This window comes from Camellia sinensis, chromosome 11 (genome assembly GCF_055761805.1).
Source record: "Camellia sinensis isolate YWXY chromosome 11, ASM5576180v1, whole genome shotgun sequence".
Classification (NCBI taxonomy): domain Eukaryota; kingdom Viridiplantae; phylum Streptophyta; class Magnoliopsida; order Ericales; family Theaceae; genus Camellia; species Camellia sinensis.
Genome location: NC_138971.1, coordinates 11,020,913 through 11,044,350, shown reverse-complemented (window position 1 = coordinate 11,044,350; position 23,438 = coordinate 11,020,913). Strand labels below are relative to the sequence as shown.

The 23,438-nt window shown below is 36.6% G+C and overlaps 1 protein-coding gene across 1 annotated transcript; it reads left to right on the top strand.

Moving 5' to 3' along the window:
* The first annotated feature begins 2,481 nt into the window (after positions 1–2,481).
* Positions 2,482–4,550, top strand: LOC145802146 (uncharacterized). The gene is made up of 2 exons (XM_082894815.1): positions 2,482–3,366; positions 3,828–4,550. The coding sequence occupies exons 1-2, from the start codon at positions 2,482–2,484 to the stop codon at positions 4,548–4,550; spliced, it is 1,608 nt and encodes a 535-aa protein (XP_082750941.1).
* Positions 4,551–23,438: the final 18,888 nt, after the last annotated feature.

The following is a 23,438-nucleotide window of genomic DNA, read 5'->3' as shown; positions in this document are numbered from 1 at the left end:
ATGACGAGTTCAAGGATCTATTGCAGAGACGCAAGAGTATAGAGAAGAAGAATCCAGTGAAGAAGAACTATCAACGATGGTCATTCGATGATTTTAGCGAAATAGAGAAGCCTGATTAAGAAGTAGAGAGAGCTCAAGCACAACTAGGACAAATCAAGGGAAAGAAAATTGAGTGGAGAAAAAAATGAAGAATAGTTGGGAAAAAAATTTAGGAGAAAAATTATTTAGTACAACAAAATAAAATCACGTCATAGACAATTTTTTTCAGCATATTTTTATTAAAATTTAGTTAAATTATATATAGATATTTTAAAAAGTATATCGTTTGTATATTATTATTTCTATTATCTTTAATGAAGATACCGTGACTAAAAATAAAGCTAAAATAGAGATAGGTGATCAATTGCAATTGTCACTTAGGGATGATAGTTCAAAATTAATTGAGAGAGTTGAGAGTTTAGAGAGAATGAGAGTTTGAGAGACAGATTTGTTTGTGAGAAATAAAATGTGAGAGGGGTGGTATTTATAAGACTTGGGAGGAAGGAGTTAATTTATATATATACAAAAATAAAATAAAATAAAAATTGATTGTTGGTGGAATTAATGGTTATATGACTCTTTCAAATTGTTTTGATTTAAATTTTTGACCATTGCACTGACAAGGGGAGTAGGGAGCCATCGGGGTCGAGTCGAGCTAGATGGGGAAGAAAATTTCGAGACGAGCTCACGAGATGGGTCACACTCCATAACACTAGGGTCTGGCCGGGCTCTAGAACATATATCTTAGGTTGGGTTTAGGCTCGAGCCTAGTTGGGCCTACTTAGGGCACGAGCGGACTTGGGGTGTGCTGCGAGCTTGTGGGCCAAATTTACACCCCTATATGTGGGTAGTGGTTATGAGATATATGATTAGTGGTTATGATATATGTGATATTGATTATGAAACAAAGGGTGCTGGTTATGAGATGTGGTTATAACATATGTGGGTAAAGGTAATGAGATATATGATTAGTGATTATGAGATATGTGATTTTGGTTATGAGCAGAGTGGTATAGTTATAAGTCAAAGAGTGTTTGATTATGAGATATGTGATTAGTAGTTATGATATATGTGATGTTGGTTTTGAGATATGTGGGTAATGGTTATGGGCAAAGTGGCGTCAAAGGGTGTTTAGTTATGCTATATGTGTTAGTGGTTATAAGATATGTGGGTAATGGTTATGAGCAAAGTGGTGTCAAAGGGTGTTTGGTTATGCTATATGTGTTAGTGGTTATGAGATATGTGGGTAATAGTTATGAGCAAAGTGGTGTCAAAAGGTGTTTGGTTATGCTATATATGTTAGTGGTTATGACATATGTCAGTAATGGTTATGAGCAAAATGGTGTCAAAGGTTGTTTGGTTATGGTATATGTGTTAGTGGTTATGAGATATGTGGGTAATGGTTATGAGCAAAGTGGTGTCAAAGGGTCTTTGGTTATGCTATATGTGTTAGTGGTTATGAGATATATGGATAATGGTTATGAGCAAAGTGGTGTCAAAGGCTATTTGGTTATGCTATATGTGTTAGTGGTTATGAGATATGTGGGTAATGGTTATGAGCAAAGTGATGTCAAAGGTTGTTTGGTTATGCTATATGTCCTAGTGGTTATGAGATTTGCGGGTAATGGTTATGAGCAAAGTGGTGTCAAAGGGTGTGGTTGTGCTATATGTATTAATGGTTATGAGTTATGAGGTATTGGTTATGTGACTAGTGGTTATGAGATATGTGATATTGGTTATTAGATATGTGATTAGTAGTTATGAGATATGTAATGTTGGTTATGATCAAAGTGGTGTGGTTATGAGCAAAAAGGTGTTAATTATAAGATATGTGATTAGTAGTTATCAGATATGTGATGTTGGTTATGACAAAAAGGTGTTGGTTACGAGATATGAGAATAGTGGTTATGAGATATGTGATGTTGGTTATGACTCAAAGGGACTAGTTATGAGATGTGGTTATGATTTATGTGGGTAGTAGTTATGAGATATGTGATCAATGGTTATGAGATATGTGATATTTGTTATGATCAAAGTGGTGTTGGTTATGAGATATGTCACTATGACTATGAAATATGTGATATTAGTTATGAACAAAATGGTGTTGGTTATGAGATGTGGTTATGAAATATGTGGTATTAGTTATGAACAAAATGGTATTGGTTATGAGATGTGGTTATAACTAAGTTATGAAGAAATATGATTTTAGCTCATAACTATAAAAAGTGACCTGTTTAGCAGGTCACTTTTAATGATGTGGCTCAATCCTAGCCATTGATTTTTTGTGTACCATACATTTTTTGAACAAAATGTACCATAGACTTTCCCCTGAAACTAACAAAACCCAGATCACAATTCATCGCCTAGCAACTAGGTTCTTCTAAAACCAGACCTTACCCCTCTCTCTCTCTCTCTCTCAAGCTTTGTCATTGTTTCTCTGGGATGGGTGTTTTGGAGTTGTGGGTAATCTTCACTTTCGCTCTTGTGTTCTCTTTACGAGTTCAAGTTTCAAATTCCCAAAACATCACATGCAATTCGAACGATCTCCGGGCTTTAAAGGCTTTCTTGATTGGATTAGATTTAGGAACTATCAATGGTTGGAGAACCTCAAATTGCCGTAACTGGTCAGGAATCACTTGCGATTCATCTTCTTCTCTCGATTTCTTCAACGATCCTATCGATTCCGGTAGGGTTGTGAACTTGGAACTCTCGGGGAAGATATTGGCTGGCAAACTCAACGAAACTACTTTCACTGGTTTAGACCAACTCACTACCCTAAACCTCTCTGTCACTTTCATCCGAGGCTCTCTTCCTCCATCTTTGTTTCAAATGTCGAATCTACAAGTCATCGACCTCAGCAAAAATGATTTCTCAAGTTTAATTCCGATGAGTATCAACCTCCCTTTTCTCGAGATCTTTGACATTTCCGATAATTCATTCGAAAGCTCGGTTCCTATGGGGATTTGTATCAATTCAACTCGAATTCGGATCATTGATTTTTCTACGAATCACTTCTTTGGTAGAATTCCATCTGGGTTTGGGAATTGTAGTTCGTTAGAACACCTCTGGCTTGGTCAAAATTTTCTCGCTGGAGATATACATGAGGATATTTTCCGGCTACCGAGATTGAACCAGTTGGGTCTTCGGGATAATCGGTTTTCGGGTGAGCTCAGCAATGGAATTGTTAATCTCTCTGATCTTGTTGTTTTGGATATATCATTGAATTTGTTTTCAGGGCCTATCCCAGATGATTTTCATAGATTTGCGAAGTTACAAGAATTTTATGCTGAATCCAATAATTTTTCCAGTGGAATTCCTAATTCTCTGGTGAATTCTAGGACTATTACTTCACTTGTTTTGAGAAACAATTCTTTGAATGGTGTAATTGGTTTGAATTGTTTTGAAATGACCCATCTAGTTCGCTCAGTTTAGCCGCTAATCAGTTCATCGGGCCAGTTCCTGATAATCTCCCACTTTGTTCGAGACTGAAAATAATCGGTCTTTCAAAAAACAACTTTATCGGGCAAATCCAAGAAAGCTTTAGGAAGTTTCATGTTCTCTCTTTGCTTTCATTATCGAACTCAACCGTTTTTAACCTCTCAGCCTCCCTTGATATCTTGCAGCAGTGCCAGAACTTGACTACTTTGGTTCTTACCTTGAATTTTCATGATGAACAATTGCCTTCCTATCCTAGTCTAGAGTTTAAAATTTTGAAGGCTCCCATTATTGCTTATTGCAGACTTAGTGGTGTGTTCCTCTAGTGGTTGAGTGGGTTGACAAATTTGTAGGCATTGGATTTATCGGGCCCATGGTTAGGTAATTTTGAGTTTCTGTTTTACATTAACTTGAATAACTATTTTACCGGAGAGATACCAAAGAACTTGACTAAATTAGAGTGCCTCATCTCCAAGGATGTCTTATCGGAAGACCCTTCTCTACGCTTGCCATTCTCATTTTCATTCTCACGAAGCGTTGGTATGTTGTCGCAATATAAGCAAATTTGGAGTTTGCCACCCACCCTTGATCTTAGCAATAACTCTCTCACCAGACCCATCTGGCCCCAGTTTGGGAACCTAAAAAACTTGCATTATTTGGACCTAAAATGCAACAATTTATCTGGAAACATTCCTGAGGATTTGTGTGGTATGACGAGCATAGGGACTTTGGATTTGTCTCACAATGATCTATCTAGATCTATACCTCTTTCGTTGGTAAATCTCAGCTTTCTGTCCAAGTTCAATGTTGCTTACAATCTACTATATGGGACAATCCCTACTGGTGGGCAGTTTGAAACCTTTCCAAACTCGAGCTTTGAAGGCAACCTAGGTCTATGTAGTGGTGAACATTCGTCCCCCTGTTCGATTAGCAATCAAGTTCCTCAAGTAGTCTCTCCTAGCAAGTTGATGTGGGGAGAGATTATTGTAAAAATGTCGTTTGGGATGGGATTTGGGACAACTATTGCTGTTATGTTCTTGTTTGCTCTAAACAAATTAACATTTTACAAAAATTGACCTTTGAGTTAAATATTAGAGAGATTTCACAGAGAGGTCCCATGATATATAAAAGAAGGAGCTGTTTTTTGGTGAACGAACCATTGATATGATGATTGAAATACTTGAACGATTCAAGATAATTGTGAGAATTTGTGGATTATTTTTGTTTGTCCATAGGGTAGGATAGGGTCAGGTCATATCTTTTGCAATATTTTCCATGCGCAAAAGGTGGTTTTCAAATTTGATGGCATTAGTCTATTTTTAGTGTTTCTATTTGTTTCAATTCTATTGAACCATTACTTGGTTTGTAATGGAATTTCTGGTGGCTTGGATTTTGCCACAGCCTATATAATAGGCAGTACTTCAAAGAGTAATCTCTAAAAATGACCCATATGGGTGTGATTGGGATATCCTTAAAAACAGTAATTTTACACACACACACAAAGAGAGAGAGAGAGAGAGAGAGAGAGAGAGAGAGGGGGGAGGAGTGTGAGCGTATTTTTGTATTGTTGCTGGTTTTAAGTTAGAAGTAAAAAAGGCCATTTGGTATGATTTTTTAAAAAAGGTTTGGATAAGCCTATTTGAGGAGAAATTATTCAATACTTCAATAGCAAATGTAGGTGTTGCTTCAAAGTAAGTAGTTATTGGTGTAAATTATGGGATCTACTACTTTTTTGTTTGGGTTATAGGAGACAATTAAATGTCAACATATGAATAGAATACGTGATGCCCCAAATTTTGATAATACAATATAGCGATACACAGGGGTTTAACTAGCGGATACACGTCATTTTTAAGCACAAATTACAAATAATTATACTAAAAGAAAATATTAATAATAGTTACAGATAAAATTCTTCAAGTCTTTAAATACAGATCGGTTCCTTGATACAAAAAGATTATCCAAAATACAGGAAATATACAATCTAATTTCTAAGGCAGCCATGGTTCCTCAAAGCTTTTAGGGATTCTGCTCTCAGTGTAAAACTCGCCTTCACCTGGCATAAAATGCCATGAGCTTGGAATGCTCAGAAACACACACACCCCGACCCTTTTCCCATTCCAAATACACAAGTAACATAACAGCACGATCATAGCATACAACAAAAGCCATAATTAAGTAGAGCTTATAATTAAATTTCAATCCTCATGAATAATAGTCAATTTTAGTTAGTTCTAGGCAACTCCCCGCAGAATGCCGTTCCTACCCAATCACTAACACTGGCCACGGGCAATTTTGACTCTCCCTTGGTTATTACAATACCAATGCGTCACTTACCGCATAACCACCAGTGCGTCGCTTACTGTACAATTACCAATGATGCCCACGCACCTAGGTTACATACTTGAGTGGTGACATCACAGTCTGCCCCAAAGGAACGGGCTTCTAGGGATACTCTCCCTGTGTGAGACCCTCACTGCCACCCTTATGCCTCTCATTTCCGTTAAGCAACCAGAATACCTCCCGTGCACTTGCGCAAGACTTCACAAAAATGGAACACATTCCACTATATCATACTCTTGAATCCATTATTCATTATCTCATAAAATGTAATACAATGATCGCAACCTATTACCATCCCATTTGATTTCCCCTTTATTAAGTGCATTATGTTGTCAGTTATAGCAAAGCATGGTCAGTATAATTATGAATCCAAACTAAACAACAAGTAATTTATTCATGGTAAAGAAAATTCTCAATTTATCATAGATTACATATCGAGACTAAAACATTCAAGAAACATAGAATATAAGAGTTGCAAACCAAATAAGAGCATATTAATACAAATTTCTAGATTTCCAGATTTGAACCAGTTTGAAAATAATTATGAAAAAAATAATTTTATTGGCCCTAAGTACTTGGCCTCATGTGAGTTTGTAGATGAATAAGTCTAGTTTCAAACTCAATTTACGAAAGTGGGATAGGTATTTTAGATTTTAAGATAATTCAGAATTACCAAGATCTGTCCAGATTCGTTGACAGTTACGCAAATCGGTTTTTCTCTGAAACCCCTCACTCTCTTGAGTTCAAACAAATTTTAGTTAAAATATAACACCAAGATTAAGATTTTGACATAAAATTGGACTCAAGATTATTTTTCTGAAATTTTATAAAAATAGTGAAAGTTGACTGTTTTTCTAGTTCTGTGAGTAACAAACGTAGAAAAATTGTTTAGGCTATAAAAATACATCCTTAGGTCCTACCAAAATTATCACATACTCTAGACATACCAAATATTGCACCATAAAAACATATTTTGAGTTTATGGAGTTTTGATAGGAAAATAAATTCAAGAGAGGGAAAATATTTGCTGCTGGAAATTTAAGAAAGAAAGAGAAGCATACCATTTCTTGATTAATGCACATTTATACAAGAGTGTAAGCTTAGAATAGAACATATATATACAAAGAGCATGTATTAAGAGGGGAAAAACAAGTGGTAAAAGAACTTGAGTGAATAGGTGATGTATGTTTACCTTTGTTGTACAAGACTCAATACAATTCTTGTTTTTCTTCTTCTCTCTTTTTTTCCAAGATCACTTTCTCTCACTCCTCTAGTGCATGGCTGAAAATGTGTAAAATGAGGGGGAGAAGTGTGCATATATAGAGAAAGGATTGGAAGGTTTCTTAGGGGCCAAGTTCCATAGGTGTAATTGGTCAAAGTTGTCCATCAATGCCATCAAGGCCATTTCAACCCTCACATGACTAGCTACTTGGGCTCCAAGAAATATATATATATATATATATATATGAGATATTTGTATTTTTAAACATAATATAATAGGCACAAGTACATTAATAAATAAAATATTACAATTAAGGGTTGGAATGAAATAAAATAAAAGTATATAGGGACCAAGTTTAAATTTATGAAACCTTGATATATGTTATTAATATACTAACATTAAAAAATAGTTAAAATAATAAATCTGGGTCTCGTTAAATTAAAGCGCAGACAAAGGCGAGAAACCGAGCAAAAACGGTATTACCGGTAATTAAGATTTTAGTGTGATTAATATATAATGACAGGGTCTAATAATTAATAATATGGTTTTAAAGGTGATTATTAATCTACGAGGTCAATTAGGGTTTACCAGAATTAATCCGCGATGCTTCCCGATTCTAGGGTTTAAATCGCAATTAAGCGAAAATTCGAGGGCTTTATTGAAATAAACTCAAGGTTAGGGATTTAATGGTAATTACAAAAATTAGGGTCTCTACAGAATGGAGCAATGCTTCAGGAGCATTGAATAATTTCTCCTATTTGAGAGAGCGTTTGGATTTGGTATGCACATTATGAAGTCAACCTCAGTAATTTAAATCGTTCACTTTTTAAGTTTTGTTAAATAAAATATTCATGAAAATTAACAGGATCGAATATCTATAGTTATATGTTTGAATCACATTTTACAAAAAATAGATAATAAATATAATTTGAAAAATAGCCATCTCTTTTTTGTAATATAAATGTGATTGTTATAGCTATCAATATCTGATTATTTTGATTTTTTTTCCGAATATTCTAATCAACAAATTTTGAAAAGTGAACAATTTGTATTACCGAGGTTTGCCCCAAAATGAGCCTACCAAACCTAAACATTTTCTCAAATTGAGATGGCTAACTTGAAAAAATCCATATCCTTTTCGAAAAATGTTTTTGAATGAGTTTTCATTTGTATTTAGTGATTTTTTTTTCCATATTTTAATTAAATTCTTTCTCTTTTTAGATGCTCCTATTTAGATGCATTTTTTATAAAAAGAAAAAAATTGAATAAAATATAAAAATAGTTCACTAAAACAAACCAAAATTTGAATAAAAACCTGTGCATTTATGATGTATCTAAAAATTAAAATAAAATAAGAAAAAAATTTAAAGAAATTAATTAGAAAATTCTTTTTCAAGTACATATATACTAATTAGTTCATAAAATATTCTGGTATTTTAATAAATCCTATTATTTTAGACATTTGATTTACAAAATTCTAATTCTCATATTTAAAGTATTTAATAGACAATTTTACACTTACAAATATTTCTTTTTTACTTAGCAATTTGGTGATGTGAATATTCACATCATGGAATATTCAGACTGTTAATATGAACATTAATGCGTGTTTCACCTTATTATTGTTAGGAGTATTTTGATAACTATGTCATCCATAAAACTTAGAAAAATTTATTGGAAAGTCCTATTTTGCAAACTTCTGTACCATTTGGCCCCACGTTTTAAATAGTTGATTGAGAAGTCCTTATTAGGTGTAGTGTGTGACCAGTAAATCCTTTTTCAAACGTGGATGGGTATTGGTTTGACAGATATACCCTCACTAGTTAATTGGGGAAGTTTGTTTGTTTTGTTTGTTTGTTTTTTTTTTTTTTAGAATGTGTGACAGGTATGGTGTGATACTTCAATATAGCAAATATTAATGTGGCACTCCAACGATGAGACAACATGGCAAGTATGATGTGACACTAAAATTTTTACTCATTCTTAGTGTACTTTTTTCAAATGTGACAACGTGATAGGTATGATGTGACACTCCAAAAAAAATAAAATTCCTTAGTATACTTTTTTCAAATGTGACAACATGGCGAGTATGTTGTGACACTCTAAAAAAGTTAAAAACTCCTTAGTGTACTTTTTCTAAACATGACATTGGACAATCTAATGTGGTGGACCTAATTTGATTGAATTATAGCGTGTCTTCATGTCACGCACCAAAAAACAATTAGTAAGGAATTCAAGTCGTGGTGGGTATGTTGTGACACTCTAAAAAAATTAAAAATTCCTTAGTGTACTTTTCCTAAACGTGACGTATGACACTCCAACGTGGCAGACCCAATTTGATTGAATTACTGCATATTTTTATGTCATGCGCCAAAAAAAATTAGTAAAGAATTCACATCCCACACTGCACGTGTTAAAAACAACCAAACTTTAAAAAGCTACTAGTGCGCTTTCCGAACAACGTGACACACAAACACCCCGCCACTTTCCCCATACATAAAAATTCATTAGTGTACTTTTCCTAAACGTGACATGTGACACTCTAACGTGATGGACACAATTTGATTGAATTATTGTGTGTCTTCACGTCACGCGCTAAAAAACAATTAGTAAGGAATTCACGTCTCACACTGCGCATGTTAAAAACAACCAAACTTTAAAAAGCTACTAGTGCGCTTTTCGAACAACGTAACACACAAACACCACACCACCTTCCCCATACATAACCACACCACCTGTCCCCCAACTATACTAACAATGGCAAAACCGTCAATAAATAATTTACGGGACCACTCAGTCACCAAAAAAACATTTAGTATCTTATGGATTACAAGTCTACAAAACGTGATTTATCGGTTAATTCCCCTAAAACTTATTGGAATATAAATAGGTGATGAGAACTTTATAAATATATAGCCCCAAAATTTACTAAAAATAAACAAAATTCACTTAAAAATAATTTTAAAAAATCAAAGCAAACCGATGAAATTCGCTTCCCCTACTTTTCCTATTTGCAAGTTGAAACAAAAAATTAGCTATAAATTAATGGGGAACTAACATTTCAATGCATGTTTGTCAAAAAAATCATATTAGTGATGAACTTTATAAATTTTAATAATTAAAATTATAAATATTTCAATATTTTTAATCATATTAGCCCCAAACACACATTAATGTGTAATAATTAGACATTTTTAATAATTATTTTTCAAAGATAACATTGATATGTAATTTTTCTAAATAAACCATCTCTTAAGATTGTGTTCGGTTCATGAATTTAGGGAGGGTTTTGAAAAGGAAAATGAAAAATGTATGTGAAATATAATTATATTTCTTTCACATTCCATTTATATTTTCCTTTCTATTTCTAGATTCCCTCAAATTCATGAACTGAACCAAACAAAGCCTAATTGAAATAAAAAAAAATAAAAAAATCACCTATTGTCTTCTATGTTCCCTTCTCGAGTAATGATGATATGAGGTCGTCGCCGACACCAAATTGAAGCCATGTATCAGCTTATTTGGGCCTTAGAAGGCCCATACAACGGTTGGGGAGGCCTAAACCCCCCCAATACACTGCTAATTGGACACATTTGGCCCTTTTGGGATTATTCTATGGTACAACTAGACTAGTGTTGTATAAATAAAAAAATTATACATAAATTCGAGACCTCCTTCAAAATTTGAAAAAAATACAGTTAGTTTTACACTTTCAATATAATTATACTGACTTCATTTTTAGTTAAGCTAAATCGATTAAAACTAATGTACATGGTGAATAAATATTGAAATATATAAAGAAAATACACATTTTAGTATATAACAGATGACAACTTTATTTTTTCATTCATACGACTGATCAAATTATTGATGAAAAGGACCTAATTGTTATGTAAATTAAAATTCCATGGCAGGTTAGTGTAATTATGTCAAAGTATGTGGCGAATTGTATTTTTCACAAATTTTAAGGGAGGTTAGTGTGATTTACCCTAAAATTAATACAAAATAATATGATAATTTTTTATTTTATCACTTTAAATTAGAGGGAAAATTAGTTAAATACCCCTCTCTAACTTTATATAGTAGGAAAGGTCCAAGATTTTATTTTTTTTTTAGCTAAAGTTCTTCAATATTTTCACAAAGAAAATTCAATTCATAGAAATTTTGCTCAAGTCAGAGAAATTTCACCTAATTCAGAGAAATTTTGGCCCCGACTCGGAGAAATTAAATTTCTCTAGTATGATCATAGAGAAATTTCAAAATTTTTTGAAATTTCTCTGAGTCGGGGCAAAATTTCTTTGAGTCAAATTTTCTCTTTAAAAATGTTGAGGGACCATAACTACTATGAAAATATTGTATATCATTTATCTTATTAAATCTTAATATCAAGGAGCTCAAAAAACATTCTCCTAAATTTAAAGGTATATAAAGATGACTTATATTTTTAACAATGTCATTATTACATTATTTTGTAAAGAAATTATGTATAATTTTTTTGTGAATGTATCATTTTCAATATAAAAGATAAATAAATAGTTTTGGTGTCATACTCAAAAAACTATTCTCAACTGTTAAATTTGGATAAAATCAAAATTTAACATTGATTGATAATGAGTAAAAATGGATATACAAAAGATGTGATTTTTCTAAAAAAAAAATGAAGTGATTTTTGTAGCCTTACTTATTATTGCACAATGTGACCTTATTTATTATTAAATTTGACATTACGTACTATACAAATGTGATGATATATTTTTTATTGAAATTGTATGTATTTATCACTGAAACTAATTCTATTTTCCACTTCTATATTTATAAAAAAAAATTTAATATATAATAACTAAATTTTGTACCACAATTGGACCCATTTGACCAACGTTGGAAAATGTTGGCAGTCTCCAGTAGTACTATACTTATAGCGATCCCGGTTTTCCCCCGTCATATAATGTGTTCCGGACTTAGGTTCCGTGGTTGGTTGTTGTTGTCTATATCTTGTTTCCATACTTTAAATTCCTTGTATTTGAGTTTTGGGATGTGTTGGATAAGATTGGAACAGGTTGGTTGGGTGTTGGAACAAATGGTTGCTGTCCAGATTTTGGTTTATTCGCTCGAGCAAGGCTTTTGTCGCTCGAGCGAGCTTTGGGTTTTGGCTTCTTCGCTCGAGCGAGGGTTCTTGTGCTCGAGCGAGCTTTGTGTGGTGTGTCTCTTCGCACAAGCGAGAACTCTTGCACTCGAGCGTGTGTCTGCATCTTTGAAAAACCTGAAGGTTGGTATTCTTCGCTTGAGTGAGGCTTTTGTCGCTCGAGCGAGCGAGCTCTATGCTTTGTGTTCCTTCGCTCGAGCGAGAACTCTTGCGCTCGAGTGTGTGTCTGGGTAGCAGACCTGAAGCTTTGAATTGTGCGCTCGAGCGAGGCTTCTTACGCTCGAGCGAGGTGTTTGTTGTGTCTGGTCGCTCGAGCGACCACTTCTTCGCTCGAGCGAGCCTTGCATATATCAGATCGCAACCGCAGTTCTCTTCTTTACTTTTTGATCTCTTTTCATCTTTAAACCCTAATTTCAGCAACCTCTCTCTCTACACACACTTCTCTCTACAAATACTCCTTGTTCTAGAGGTTTTCTACCCTAGTCCCTTTGTAAAAAAGCTGAATTATTGTGTGGGCTTCGTTTTGATCCGAAAATCCTTGGATTTGGAGCATCTTGAGTCTTCCTCTTCGTCTCCTTTGGGCTTCTCCTTTTGAGGTAGGGATAATCTACTCCTTTCCAGTAGTTTTAACATAAACGTTGGACATTTGTATAAATGTAGGGATCTTGGAAGTTTTGGAAAGTTACGGTTTGATTTGAAATTATAAAAGAGGGGTTTCTTGGTTTTGGACTCTATTGTGAATGTGAGGTTTTGAAAAAGGGTTATGGGTGTACAATTGATGAAATTGAGCCTTAAAAGTGTTATTTGAGAAAGAGAGAAAAATGCCCTAATTGGGATTAAATGAATTATTTGTCAAAATAATGAAATTAATTATGGGAATACATAATTGAGTTGGAAATGATGAAATTGGGGGAAAATGTAATTAATTGGTATAGTTGGATTGAAAATCGCTTACCTATGGAAAATGTATTAATTTATCTGTTTGATAAATTTTATTATCTGTTTAGAAATAACTATTTTGGGCTATCGGTGGAGGATAGCCATGGTTGTTGTAGAGTTGCATGATGATTAGGTAAACTGAAACTAATCAATTGGAATATGTCATTGAATATGACAATTGGAATAACACATTGAATATGTGCATTAATTGATCATTGTATATGATAAAGTGTTTAAATACATTGCATAGGTATCTTTGTTTGGGAGGAGATAGGGGATGTACTCCATGGTTTGAGAGAAGATAGGGGATGTACTCCATAGTTTGGGAGGAGATAGGGGATGGACTCCATTGATAATTAAGTTGGCCGGAGTGTCCAGGGTGAAAGTCTCGAAACCTTATATACATTTGAATGATGTTGATGATTGAAGTGTTAATAATATAAGTTGTAGTTTCATTTTGATTTGTTAATGAATTGAAGTGTTGTCTTTATGAGTTGTAGTCTTATTTGAATTACTTAGATAAATGAACCATGTCAATAAAGTGAATTGGAAATAGAAATGAAACCGGGTTGAAAGATGAATATCAATGTTGATGGGTTATAGAAATGGTGTAAAGCAATGTACAGGTGTTGAACATTTATCAGATGCTAATGTTTTAGTTATTTCTCATATTTGGTTTAGCATATCTTTACTGGGCTTTGGCTCACCCTACTTGGGACACCATTTTTCAGGTACAGGCGATATGCCACCTCCAAGGGTATAGTTTGGGCGGTTTTGGAGCTGATGGCTTCATTTTGTTGTTTTGCCTATATTTATACTTAAATGTAAATCTAAGCCGAGGGCTTTACTTGTAAAAGAGTTAGAACTCTTCTTTTGTGTAACCAAGTAACACTTGGAAAGATGTAAGCCACAGGGCATTCTATTATTATTTTTTTGTAAACATTTGGAACTTTTATGAAATACCCTTTTGTAATATTAACTCTGATGTATGTATGGAAATGTGATTATCTATCATGAATATAGATCTGTTAAATGATGGGATTGTGTACTATTTTGAGGGCGTTACAATACTTCATAATTTTGGTTGCAAACAAGCCAAGTCAAGCTAAACCGAGCCGAGCCAAACTTTTGAATATTCAAGCTCAAGCTCGGCTCATCAAATATTTGTTGAACTCGACCTCGGCTCGAGCTCACTTGATTACATAAATGAGCCGCGTTCAAGTTCGAAAAAAAATAAATTTAAATTAATTTACTAATTAAGATAAAAAAAAAATAAAAACAACAACAAAATTATGAGCAAAATATATAATAATATTTATATTAATAATAAATGTGACGCCCTCAAAATAAACGCATAAATCATACATTCATGATACAAGAAAGAGATATAATATTCCATACATCAAAGTATTCTTACAAAAAGTACTACATGTTGACAACAAAAGTAAATGCCCTATAGGCTTACAACTTTCCAAGTCAACACTTGGTTACAACAAAAGAAGTGTTCTAACTCTTTTTACATAATAAGCCCTTGGCTTGATTTACATGTAATACAAAATGATAACAACAAAAATGATCTTTTAGCCTCTAAGCCTCCCAAGCTACGTCCTTAGAGGTGGCATATCACCTGCACTTGAAAATGATGTCCCATATAGGGTGGGCCAAAGCCCAGTAGAGATATACTAAACCAAATATAAGAAATAACTAAAACATTAGCATTTGATAAATGGTTAACACCTGTAAACCACCTTACAACATTTTCCAGTTCAACGCCAAATACATCCGTGTTTCATTCCACTTTCCTTTATTTATCCAATTCAATTCGTTTTATTAACATAGTTCATCTATCCCAGCATTTCAGATGAGACTACAACTCATAAGAAAACCACACTTCGATTTATCAACAATTCAACATGAGACTACAACTCATATTAATAATACTTCAATCATTAACATCATTAGATGCATATAAGGTTTCGGGACTTTCATCCTGGACACTCCAGCCAACTTAATTATTTATGGAGTCCATCCCCTATCTCCTCCCAAACACTGGAGTACATCCCCTATCTCCTCCCAAATAACATACATATGCAATGTATTTTAACACTTCATCATATATAATGATCAATCAATACACATATTCGATGTATTATTCCAACCGTCATATTCAATGACATATTCCAGGTGATTAGTTTCAGTTTTCCCTAATCAACATACAGTGTCTACAACAATCAAGACTATCCTCCACCGATAGCCCAAAGCAATTATTTCTAAACAGATAATAAAATTATCAAACAGATAAATTATCAACATTTTCATTGGTGAGTGAGTAATTTATCCAACTACACCATTCAATTTCATAATTGCCCAATTTCGATATTCTCAACTCAATCTCATACTTCCATCATTTTCCAAATTTATCATTTAAATTAATTATTTCAATACAACTAGGGCATAAACCCTATTTTCCTCAAATATTGCCCCCAAGGCCAATTTTCGCTCTTATTACCCAAACAAACCCCAAATATCAAGATCTCACAACATATGGAACCCAAAACATCAAAACTCCTCTTTTAGGTGTCGTTTGGTAACACTTGCGTTTTCAGTTTTCTGTTTATATTTACAAAAATTTTAAAAACTTAAATAAAAACTTGTTTGATAAAATTTTTGATTTATAAATCGGTGGTCTCAGTTTATAAATTGGGCCAAAAAATGAAAACATAAAAAATGTGTTTTCATTTTGAGTTTTGAGTTTTTTTTTTTTTACCACCCAACACTAGCCACCACTCGCCACCATTTTCCACCACCGTCTTCCGCGACCACCACCCACCCCCCACCACCACCTGTCACCACCACTCACCACCCACCAGCCACCCACCACCCACCCCTCGCCATTGCCGCCACCACCACCATCACCACCACCCACCACCCACCTGCCATCCACCCGCCACCACTGACCACCCGCCACTACCATCCCCGCCACCTACTTTCCACCACCACTCGCTACTCACCTGCCACCACCATCTACCACCAGCCACCCCCACCCACCACCTACCACCACCTACCACCACCACCACCCACCACCACCACCACCCACCACCCGCCACCCGCCACCACCCATTCGCTACCATCTACCACCCGCCACCGTCACCCACCTACCTACCACCACCACTACCACCACCCGCCACCTACTCGCCACCACCCACCACCACCCATCGCCACCGCCGCCACCACCACCCACTCGCTACCACCCACCACCCGCCACCGTCACCCACTGACCCACCATGACCACCCACCACCCACCCACTACCACCCGCCACCCACCTGCCACTACCGCCCGCTACCCACCACCATCACCACCACTACTCACTCGCTACCACCCACCACCCGCTACTGTCACCCACCCACCCACCCACCACCACCACCCGCCACTACCACTCCCCATCTGCCACCCACCACTCGCCATAACTACCCATTCGCTACCACTACCCACTCGCTACCACCCACCACTCGCCACCGTCACCCACCCACCCACCCACTCACCACCACCACCACCCACCCGCCACCACCTACTACCACCAACTACCCACCAACCACTGTCACCACTTTCCACCACCGTCTTCCGCCGCCACTTGCCACCACTTGCCATTTCTCACTCTTTTTTATATTTTAAATTTTTTTTAAACATTTTGTCAGTTATTACCAAACGTGTTTGTAGTTTATGTTTTTCTAAAAATAAACAAAAATTAAACAAAAATCAGTTTATAAAATTTTTGTAAATATAAACTGAAAATGTAAACGTTACCAAACACACCCTTAGAAATTTAATTTCAAACCCTAACTTTCTCAAATTTGCCCAAACTCGCCATTTATACAAAATGACTAAAATCCATGTCAAAACTCATAAGTAGGAGTAGGGTATTCCTACCTCAAGAGAAGAGACTCAAAGGAGATGAAGGTGAAAACCCAAGATGCTCCAAGCACTAACTTTTTCGGATCAAAACGAAGACCACGCCAAGCTGCACACTTTTTACAAAGGAACTAGGGTAGATGATCACTAAAACTAGATGTATTTGTAGAGAGAAGATGTAATATAAAGGGAGAGAAAGCTGATCTAGGGTTTGAGAAGAAAAGGAAATCAAAAAGTGAGAGAGAAGACTGTTGTTGCGATCTGATATATTCGAGCCTCGCTCGAGCGAATAAGTGGTCGCCCGAGCGACCAGACACAAAAGGACCTCGCTCAAGCGCAAAAAACCTCACTCGAGTGAACAACATGAAGCTTCAGGTCTGCAACCCAGAAGCACGCTCGAGCGTGTAGACGTCCCCGAACGCCCCGGGAGGATGAATCCCGTTTCGTTCATTTTGGGCGCTTGCTACAGTTCAGGACTCAAATTGTCACGGTTCTTAATCTGAACCAAAGAGTCCAAATCTGGCAAATCGTTTTGGAAAACAGATTTTTAGAAAGAAATGCCAAACATGGACTGCTTTGCCAGATACAGAGTCACCACCTAAATATTTTTTATGGAGGAATTTAGGAAACCCTGAATCGTTTCCCTAAGGCTACGTGTCCGTCATCACCAAAGTTACCTCAGCTCGGGAACTTGGGTACGATTGGGGAAGGTCAGCTATGAGCACCCCTTCTCGCCCGATCCGAAGATCGGCCTCTACTAACCATGATATCTTGTTTTGAAAACATTATGTGTTCTTATTCCGGTTTATTAACCTAGAATTACTATGTGATGCGCACAACATACAAGTATAGACTGAATTCCCTGTATTGGAACAAAACATCGCATATCCATTTGTTTTGAAAATGGATTGAAATTTGCTACTCGCAAGTAGGCTAAAACACGGGTTTCGACGAATTATTCCAATTCAAGTAACCCAACCTTCACCCATAGGCATTTAGGCAGTTATATCACATGAGCATATAGCCACATGGTAAGCATGCTATCATGTTAACATTCACACTCATGCGAGATGCTAAAGCGAAAAGACTTACTGAGTACTCCAAGCCAAAACAAAAGCTATGTTAGAAATCCATACATGGTCCTAATTATACAGAAATGCCTAATGTAACACATGCAGGAATGCAACTATAATAGGCTTGGCTATTCTAAAATGACATGTGAAATGCTACAACTAACACGTATTCAATTTGGGATTGAAATACAAATGCAGTTGGTATGATGCGCCAAGCCCGGTGCATGCAAAACGAATGAATGTATGCAAACATGCTATCATAAGTATGCTAATTGAAACATGCCCTAAACTAACCATCGAAAGCTAATAAATAAAAGGGAAGAAAGACGTGAGGTTAGAAGACATACACACACTCACGCACACTTATTACACAATTGCCCTCGCTTGGAGGGTCCGAATAAATATTACAAAACAAATAAATAATTAACTCTTCTAACTAATTAAATATTACATATCTTCTATTTAATTAACAATTTAAATGCAGAAAGAGGATGGCCGCAGCCCCGCCTTGGAATGCTAGGATGATGCATGTTCGACTCGCCCCGCCTGGAAACCCGTGCCATGCCACTGTTGCCTCTGTTTACACTGCCTCTGTCACGACCCGAACCCGCCCCCGTGGGTTAAGGACGTAACCGGCCAGTAATCATGAGATTACCTACGGCCTCAAACTGTTCTAAACGTATTCTAACAGAGTTAATGGGGGCCAAACGGAAGCAAAATTAAAAACTTTGTCCATAGAGCCGTGCTTATATGCACATCAAACAAACCATACTCAGATACGTTAATAACTCACATCAAAAGTACAGTTTCACAAAATTCATTACAGACAGGATCGTCCAAAACGAGTCAACCTATAACAGACTATGTACAGACATGCACTAGGTCCTTGCCAACAAGACAAAACATAGGTACATAGTAAAAGGGCAAGGATGGTCTCATGCGCGAGGCACAAGGCTGACTCTCCCAAAACTCCTGTTGTTCCTAGCAGACTTCACTGGGGCTGGGTTTGGACTTCCCTTGGCTCACCTACAAATACATGAATGAGCGTGAGCGATAGCCCAGTGAATAATATCAAATATAACAGTTACATAACAATATGTAGAACAACATGCTCCAAACGGCCTTGGGCCCAATTCATACTTCTGTTTAACAGCAAAAAAATAGATATAACTATACGAAATGCAAGTCAAGTAACTGTAGTTCCAAACATTCTGGCCTTTGGCCCATCCGGGTTTCCATTCATGGCAAAACGGCCTTCGGCCCATTCATTCATGTCAAACGGCCTTTGGCCCATTCATTCATGTCAAACGGCCTTTGGCCCATTCATTCATGTCAAACGGCCTTTGGCCCATTCATTCATGTCAAACGGCCTTTGGCCCATTCATTCATGTCAAACGGCCTTTGGCCCATTCATTCATGTCAAACGGCCTTTGGCCCATTCATTCATGTCAAACGGCCTTTGGCCCATTCATTCATGTCAAACGGCCTTTGGCCCATTCATTCATGTCAAACTTATGTCCACAATCCCAATTAACAACTCATAATGTTTATAGGGGAATAACAATTGGACATCGACAAGTTTTCAAATATTGATATTACTCACAGTGATCGGCTTGTGGATGCGCCCTGGAGCTTGACCCTACACATTTCATGAATACAAAAGGGTCACTAACAGTTCAATCCGTTCTTTAATTCACATATTCCTCTTTAGGCTTTGTTCTTATCTCATTAACTCATTTACAATGCTTAACACATGCCTAGGAGTGCTTACAAGTGAAAGAGAACGGAAAACGAATCACAAAATGCATGAACAAAATTCCAGGAAACAGGGTCCCCGCTCGAGCGTAAGATTCTCCGCTCGAGCGAACCCTTAAGGCCTGCAAGGTACTGGTTGCACAAAAGATGCGCTCGAGCTGAAGGTCCGTCTACAAAAATCCACGCTCGAGCGTGAAATGTCCCGCTCGAGCGGGCATCCAACTCTGCAAAAATGCTGGGAGCACGATTTTCCCGCTCGAGCGGCCATTACCCCGCTCGAGCGGACCTCAAAAATCTGGGTTTCCCAGATCGTGTTCTTGAGCTCCAAATCAGTTTTCCATCTACATTTCTTGCATGCAATGGTTCAAATTACACATTTACACATGCTAACATGCTACTAATGCAGATTACAACATTAGGAAGCTCAATTACATGAATTATCTACATGCATGTCCCAAATTGTCTCAAACCCATCATCAACATGTTCAAATTCAACATTCAAGACTTATACTCCCATGATTTGTACATGCATGTGGGAGATGCTCATCATTCTCAACTTAGATGGTACAAATGGTGACTACAATATGAGCTTTACCCAAAACTCCACATGAATCATGTGTTTCAAGCTCAAACACGCAAATTCAAAGTAATTTCTTACATGCATGAGTTCTAAGACTTCAATCTCAATAAAAATCAACTCATTACATGTTCTTGATCACAAACAACCCTTGAACTTACAAATTACAAGTAAGATTTCATGAAATCACTTACCTAAGAGCTTCAACACTCAAGCCCTAGCCAAATCTTGAGCTAGATCTTCAAATTCCCAAGTCTTGAGCCCAAATTACACAAATCTCTCCCTTTCTCTCTCCATGGCCGGCCTCTCTCTCACTCTCAATTGTCTAACTCAGATTTTGAGTTTTAAGAGAGCTAAAGGAGAGTGTAATACAAATATACAACAAGCCCCACTAACAAATATTTTAATATAAAATAATGGGGTACTTAATTTCTCAATTTAATCAGTTTAAATTGACCAGAATCAATTTTCAATTAAATTTCACCGTAGGCTCTAAAAATTATGCCAACCACAATGGCGTAATCGATTTCGGGTTCTGTGGCCGATAAGGCCCTCAATTAAATTTCCAAAGCTGATTATTCAAACAGATATTCCTACGGTGAACAGATGGAACTTCAAATCACATATTTTCACATAGTGGAACACAAATCATATCAAAATACATAATCACATCATGTTAAGGACCAATTAACATATTACGGAACAGGGGTATTACAGTCTTCCCCCCTTTAGGAAGTTTGGTCCTCCAAACTTAATTTACCTGTAGTCGAAAATAATTCGGAATACTTTCTTATTCAACGGTTCCATTTCTTTTAGATAGCCACTTACTTAGCCCCAAAGTCAAACAAAGCTCAGTTCTTACTCGGTCAGAGACTTACCTTTTCTTCCATACAAGGCCTGTATGGTGCCATACCGAAACTAAAGTGTAAGCCGTCGTCGTGAGTAAGGTCTGCCAACGATGAATAGATCTTTCCAATTCCTCGAAAATCTAAGGTACACATTTGGAGCATTTCTCCCAGAGTCTAACAAGTTCTTTCTGATCATACATCAATTTGCGGATGGAAAAACGGCGCCGAATCATAATTCAGTTTCGTATCAAATTCGTAATTTGTCCAGATCATATACAGAAATCATAAGTCATGATTAAGTTTACGTGACACATCCATTAGCATTAACAGAACAGAGCAGAACGGAACAGTACAAAACATATACATGTGAGGTTACGAATAACCAGTTTCACAAGGGAACCTTCGGGTCCGGGTAACATAACAGAACAGAAGCTGAGCTCCCATTGCCTTTTGAAGGCTTTTCCGGATTCAAACACATTTTCACTAATTGCCCCATTCATGGTAGGTCACCAACAAATTTATTTTAGATGTCGGCTAACTTTATCACAGAAGTTCGGTCTATTCTGTGTCACAAAAGTTCAATTCATTCTTCAATAATTTCCCCAATTCACGATCTGATTCGGTATTTAGTCCAGTGACTCATCACAATTATCCAAGGTCAATTAGCAGTCTTCAGGAACATAAGATGGATCCAGATACTGATTCCCGAAACAACAAAGGTAACATCGAAGTAATTACCCACACAATACACATAGTCCAGACATCCCCATAATACTGATTGTAAGGTACAACAACACTGAGGCAATCGACTTCTAATAGAACACACGTATTCTCAGTTCATTCAACAGTTTACAGTTTGCAATTCACAATTCAGTTCAGTATTCAATTCTCTGTTCCATCAAGTCTTTCTACTTTATCTTATAGTCGTTAAAAGCATAAGGCAATTCATATATAAACCTCCATAATGGCAAAGGTAGTATCAAAGGAGTCAATCACATGTTAAGCACAATTTACACATCCTCAGGGCCCCAATTACAGAATATGATGGCGCTGGGCAGGCGTTCACATGGTGCACTGAATTCGCACACTTATGGTTGATCAGGATTTTTCAAAGCTTCTTGGACGTCTATAACATTTACATAATGCCAAAGGATGACATTCCAAACAAAACAAAGGAATAATCGTCTCGGAATCGAAGCACACCCGTTTGCGACCGTCGGCGGCCGATTCCAGATCGATTAGTCAAACCCACCCGTACGAAACCGTCGGTGGCAAAAGGTATCTCAATCAAAGGTGCTACATAGGCTTAACGTCCCCTAGCATAAAAGGACACTCTAAGAATGTCATCAAAGCAACACAACACCATTCACTATAACCTGATTTCTCCAAAATCTGATAATACTGAAACAACCACTCTCCCTTACAAAACATGTTCTGATCAGTCAAAGACAAATGTTCAGTACTGCTCAAAATCAAATCAGTCTACCGTCATCGGTTCCCATAACGTCAAACAAACAAAATGGAACAACACTCCTTACGACACCCAATCACGGGGTTTGTACAATTCCGTTCGTTTTTAACACGTATGTTCTCAATAGTTGGGGATTGGTTCTCAACGGTGTTCATAGTCAGATCAATCTGTTGATAGCCCACAAAAGGTCTTTCAAATAAATCAAGTATCCCAAATGAATTCAAGTTTTGGGTCTGTCAGTTTTTCTGCCAAGAATAATCTGGCTATTTATTCACAAGCCATTCTTAATCCCCTTTTTACAAAATCAAATTAGATAGAGGGTCTTATCGGTCGATCCAAGCAACGGTTTTGTCAGATTAGATCGAACAAAGGTTCCATCAAATTATATCAAATGAGGGTTCCATCGGAACAATATCAGGCAAAGGTTCTACCGGATCGAATCAGATAAAAATTTTCTCAAATAGGCACATTCGGTTCTGTAAGGCATACTTCGTTTGCTTAGGTACTTGGTTGATAGTTACACAACTGTCCTAAGTCTATCAGTTCCCAAAGTCAAATCAGGGTCATTCATCACAACTGTTTATATCAAAATGACTCAGGTCACGTACAATACGACATTGTTCACATAAGTCCAGGTGTAGATGCATTTGCATGCAGTTGTTCATATAAAAAGGTATGTATCA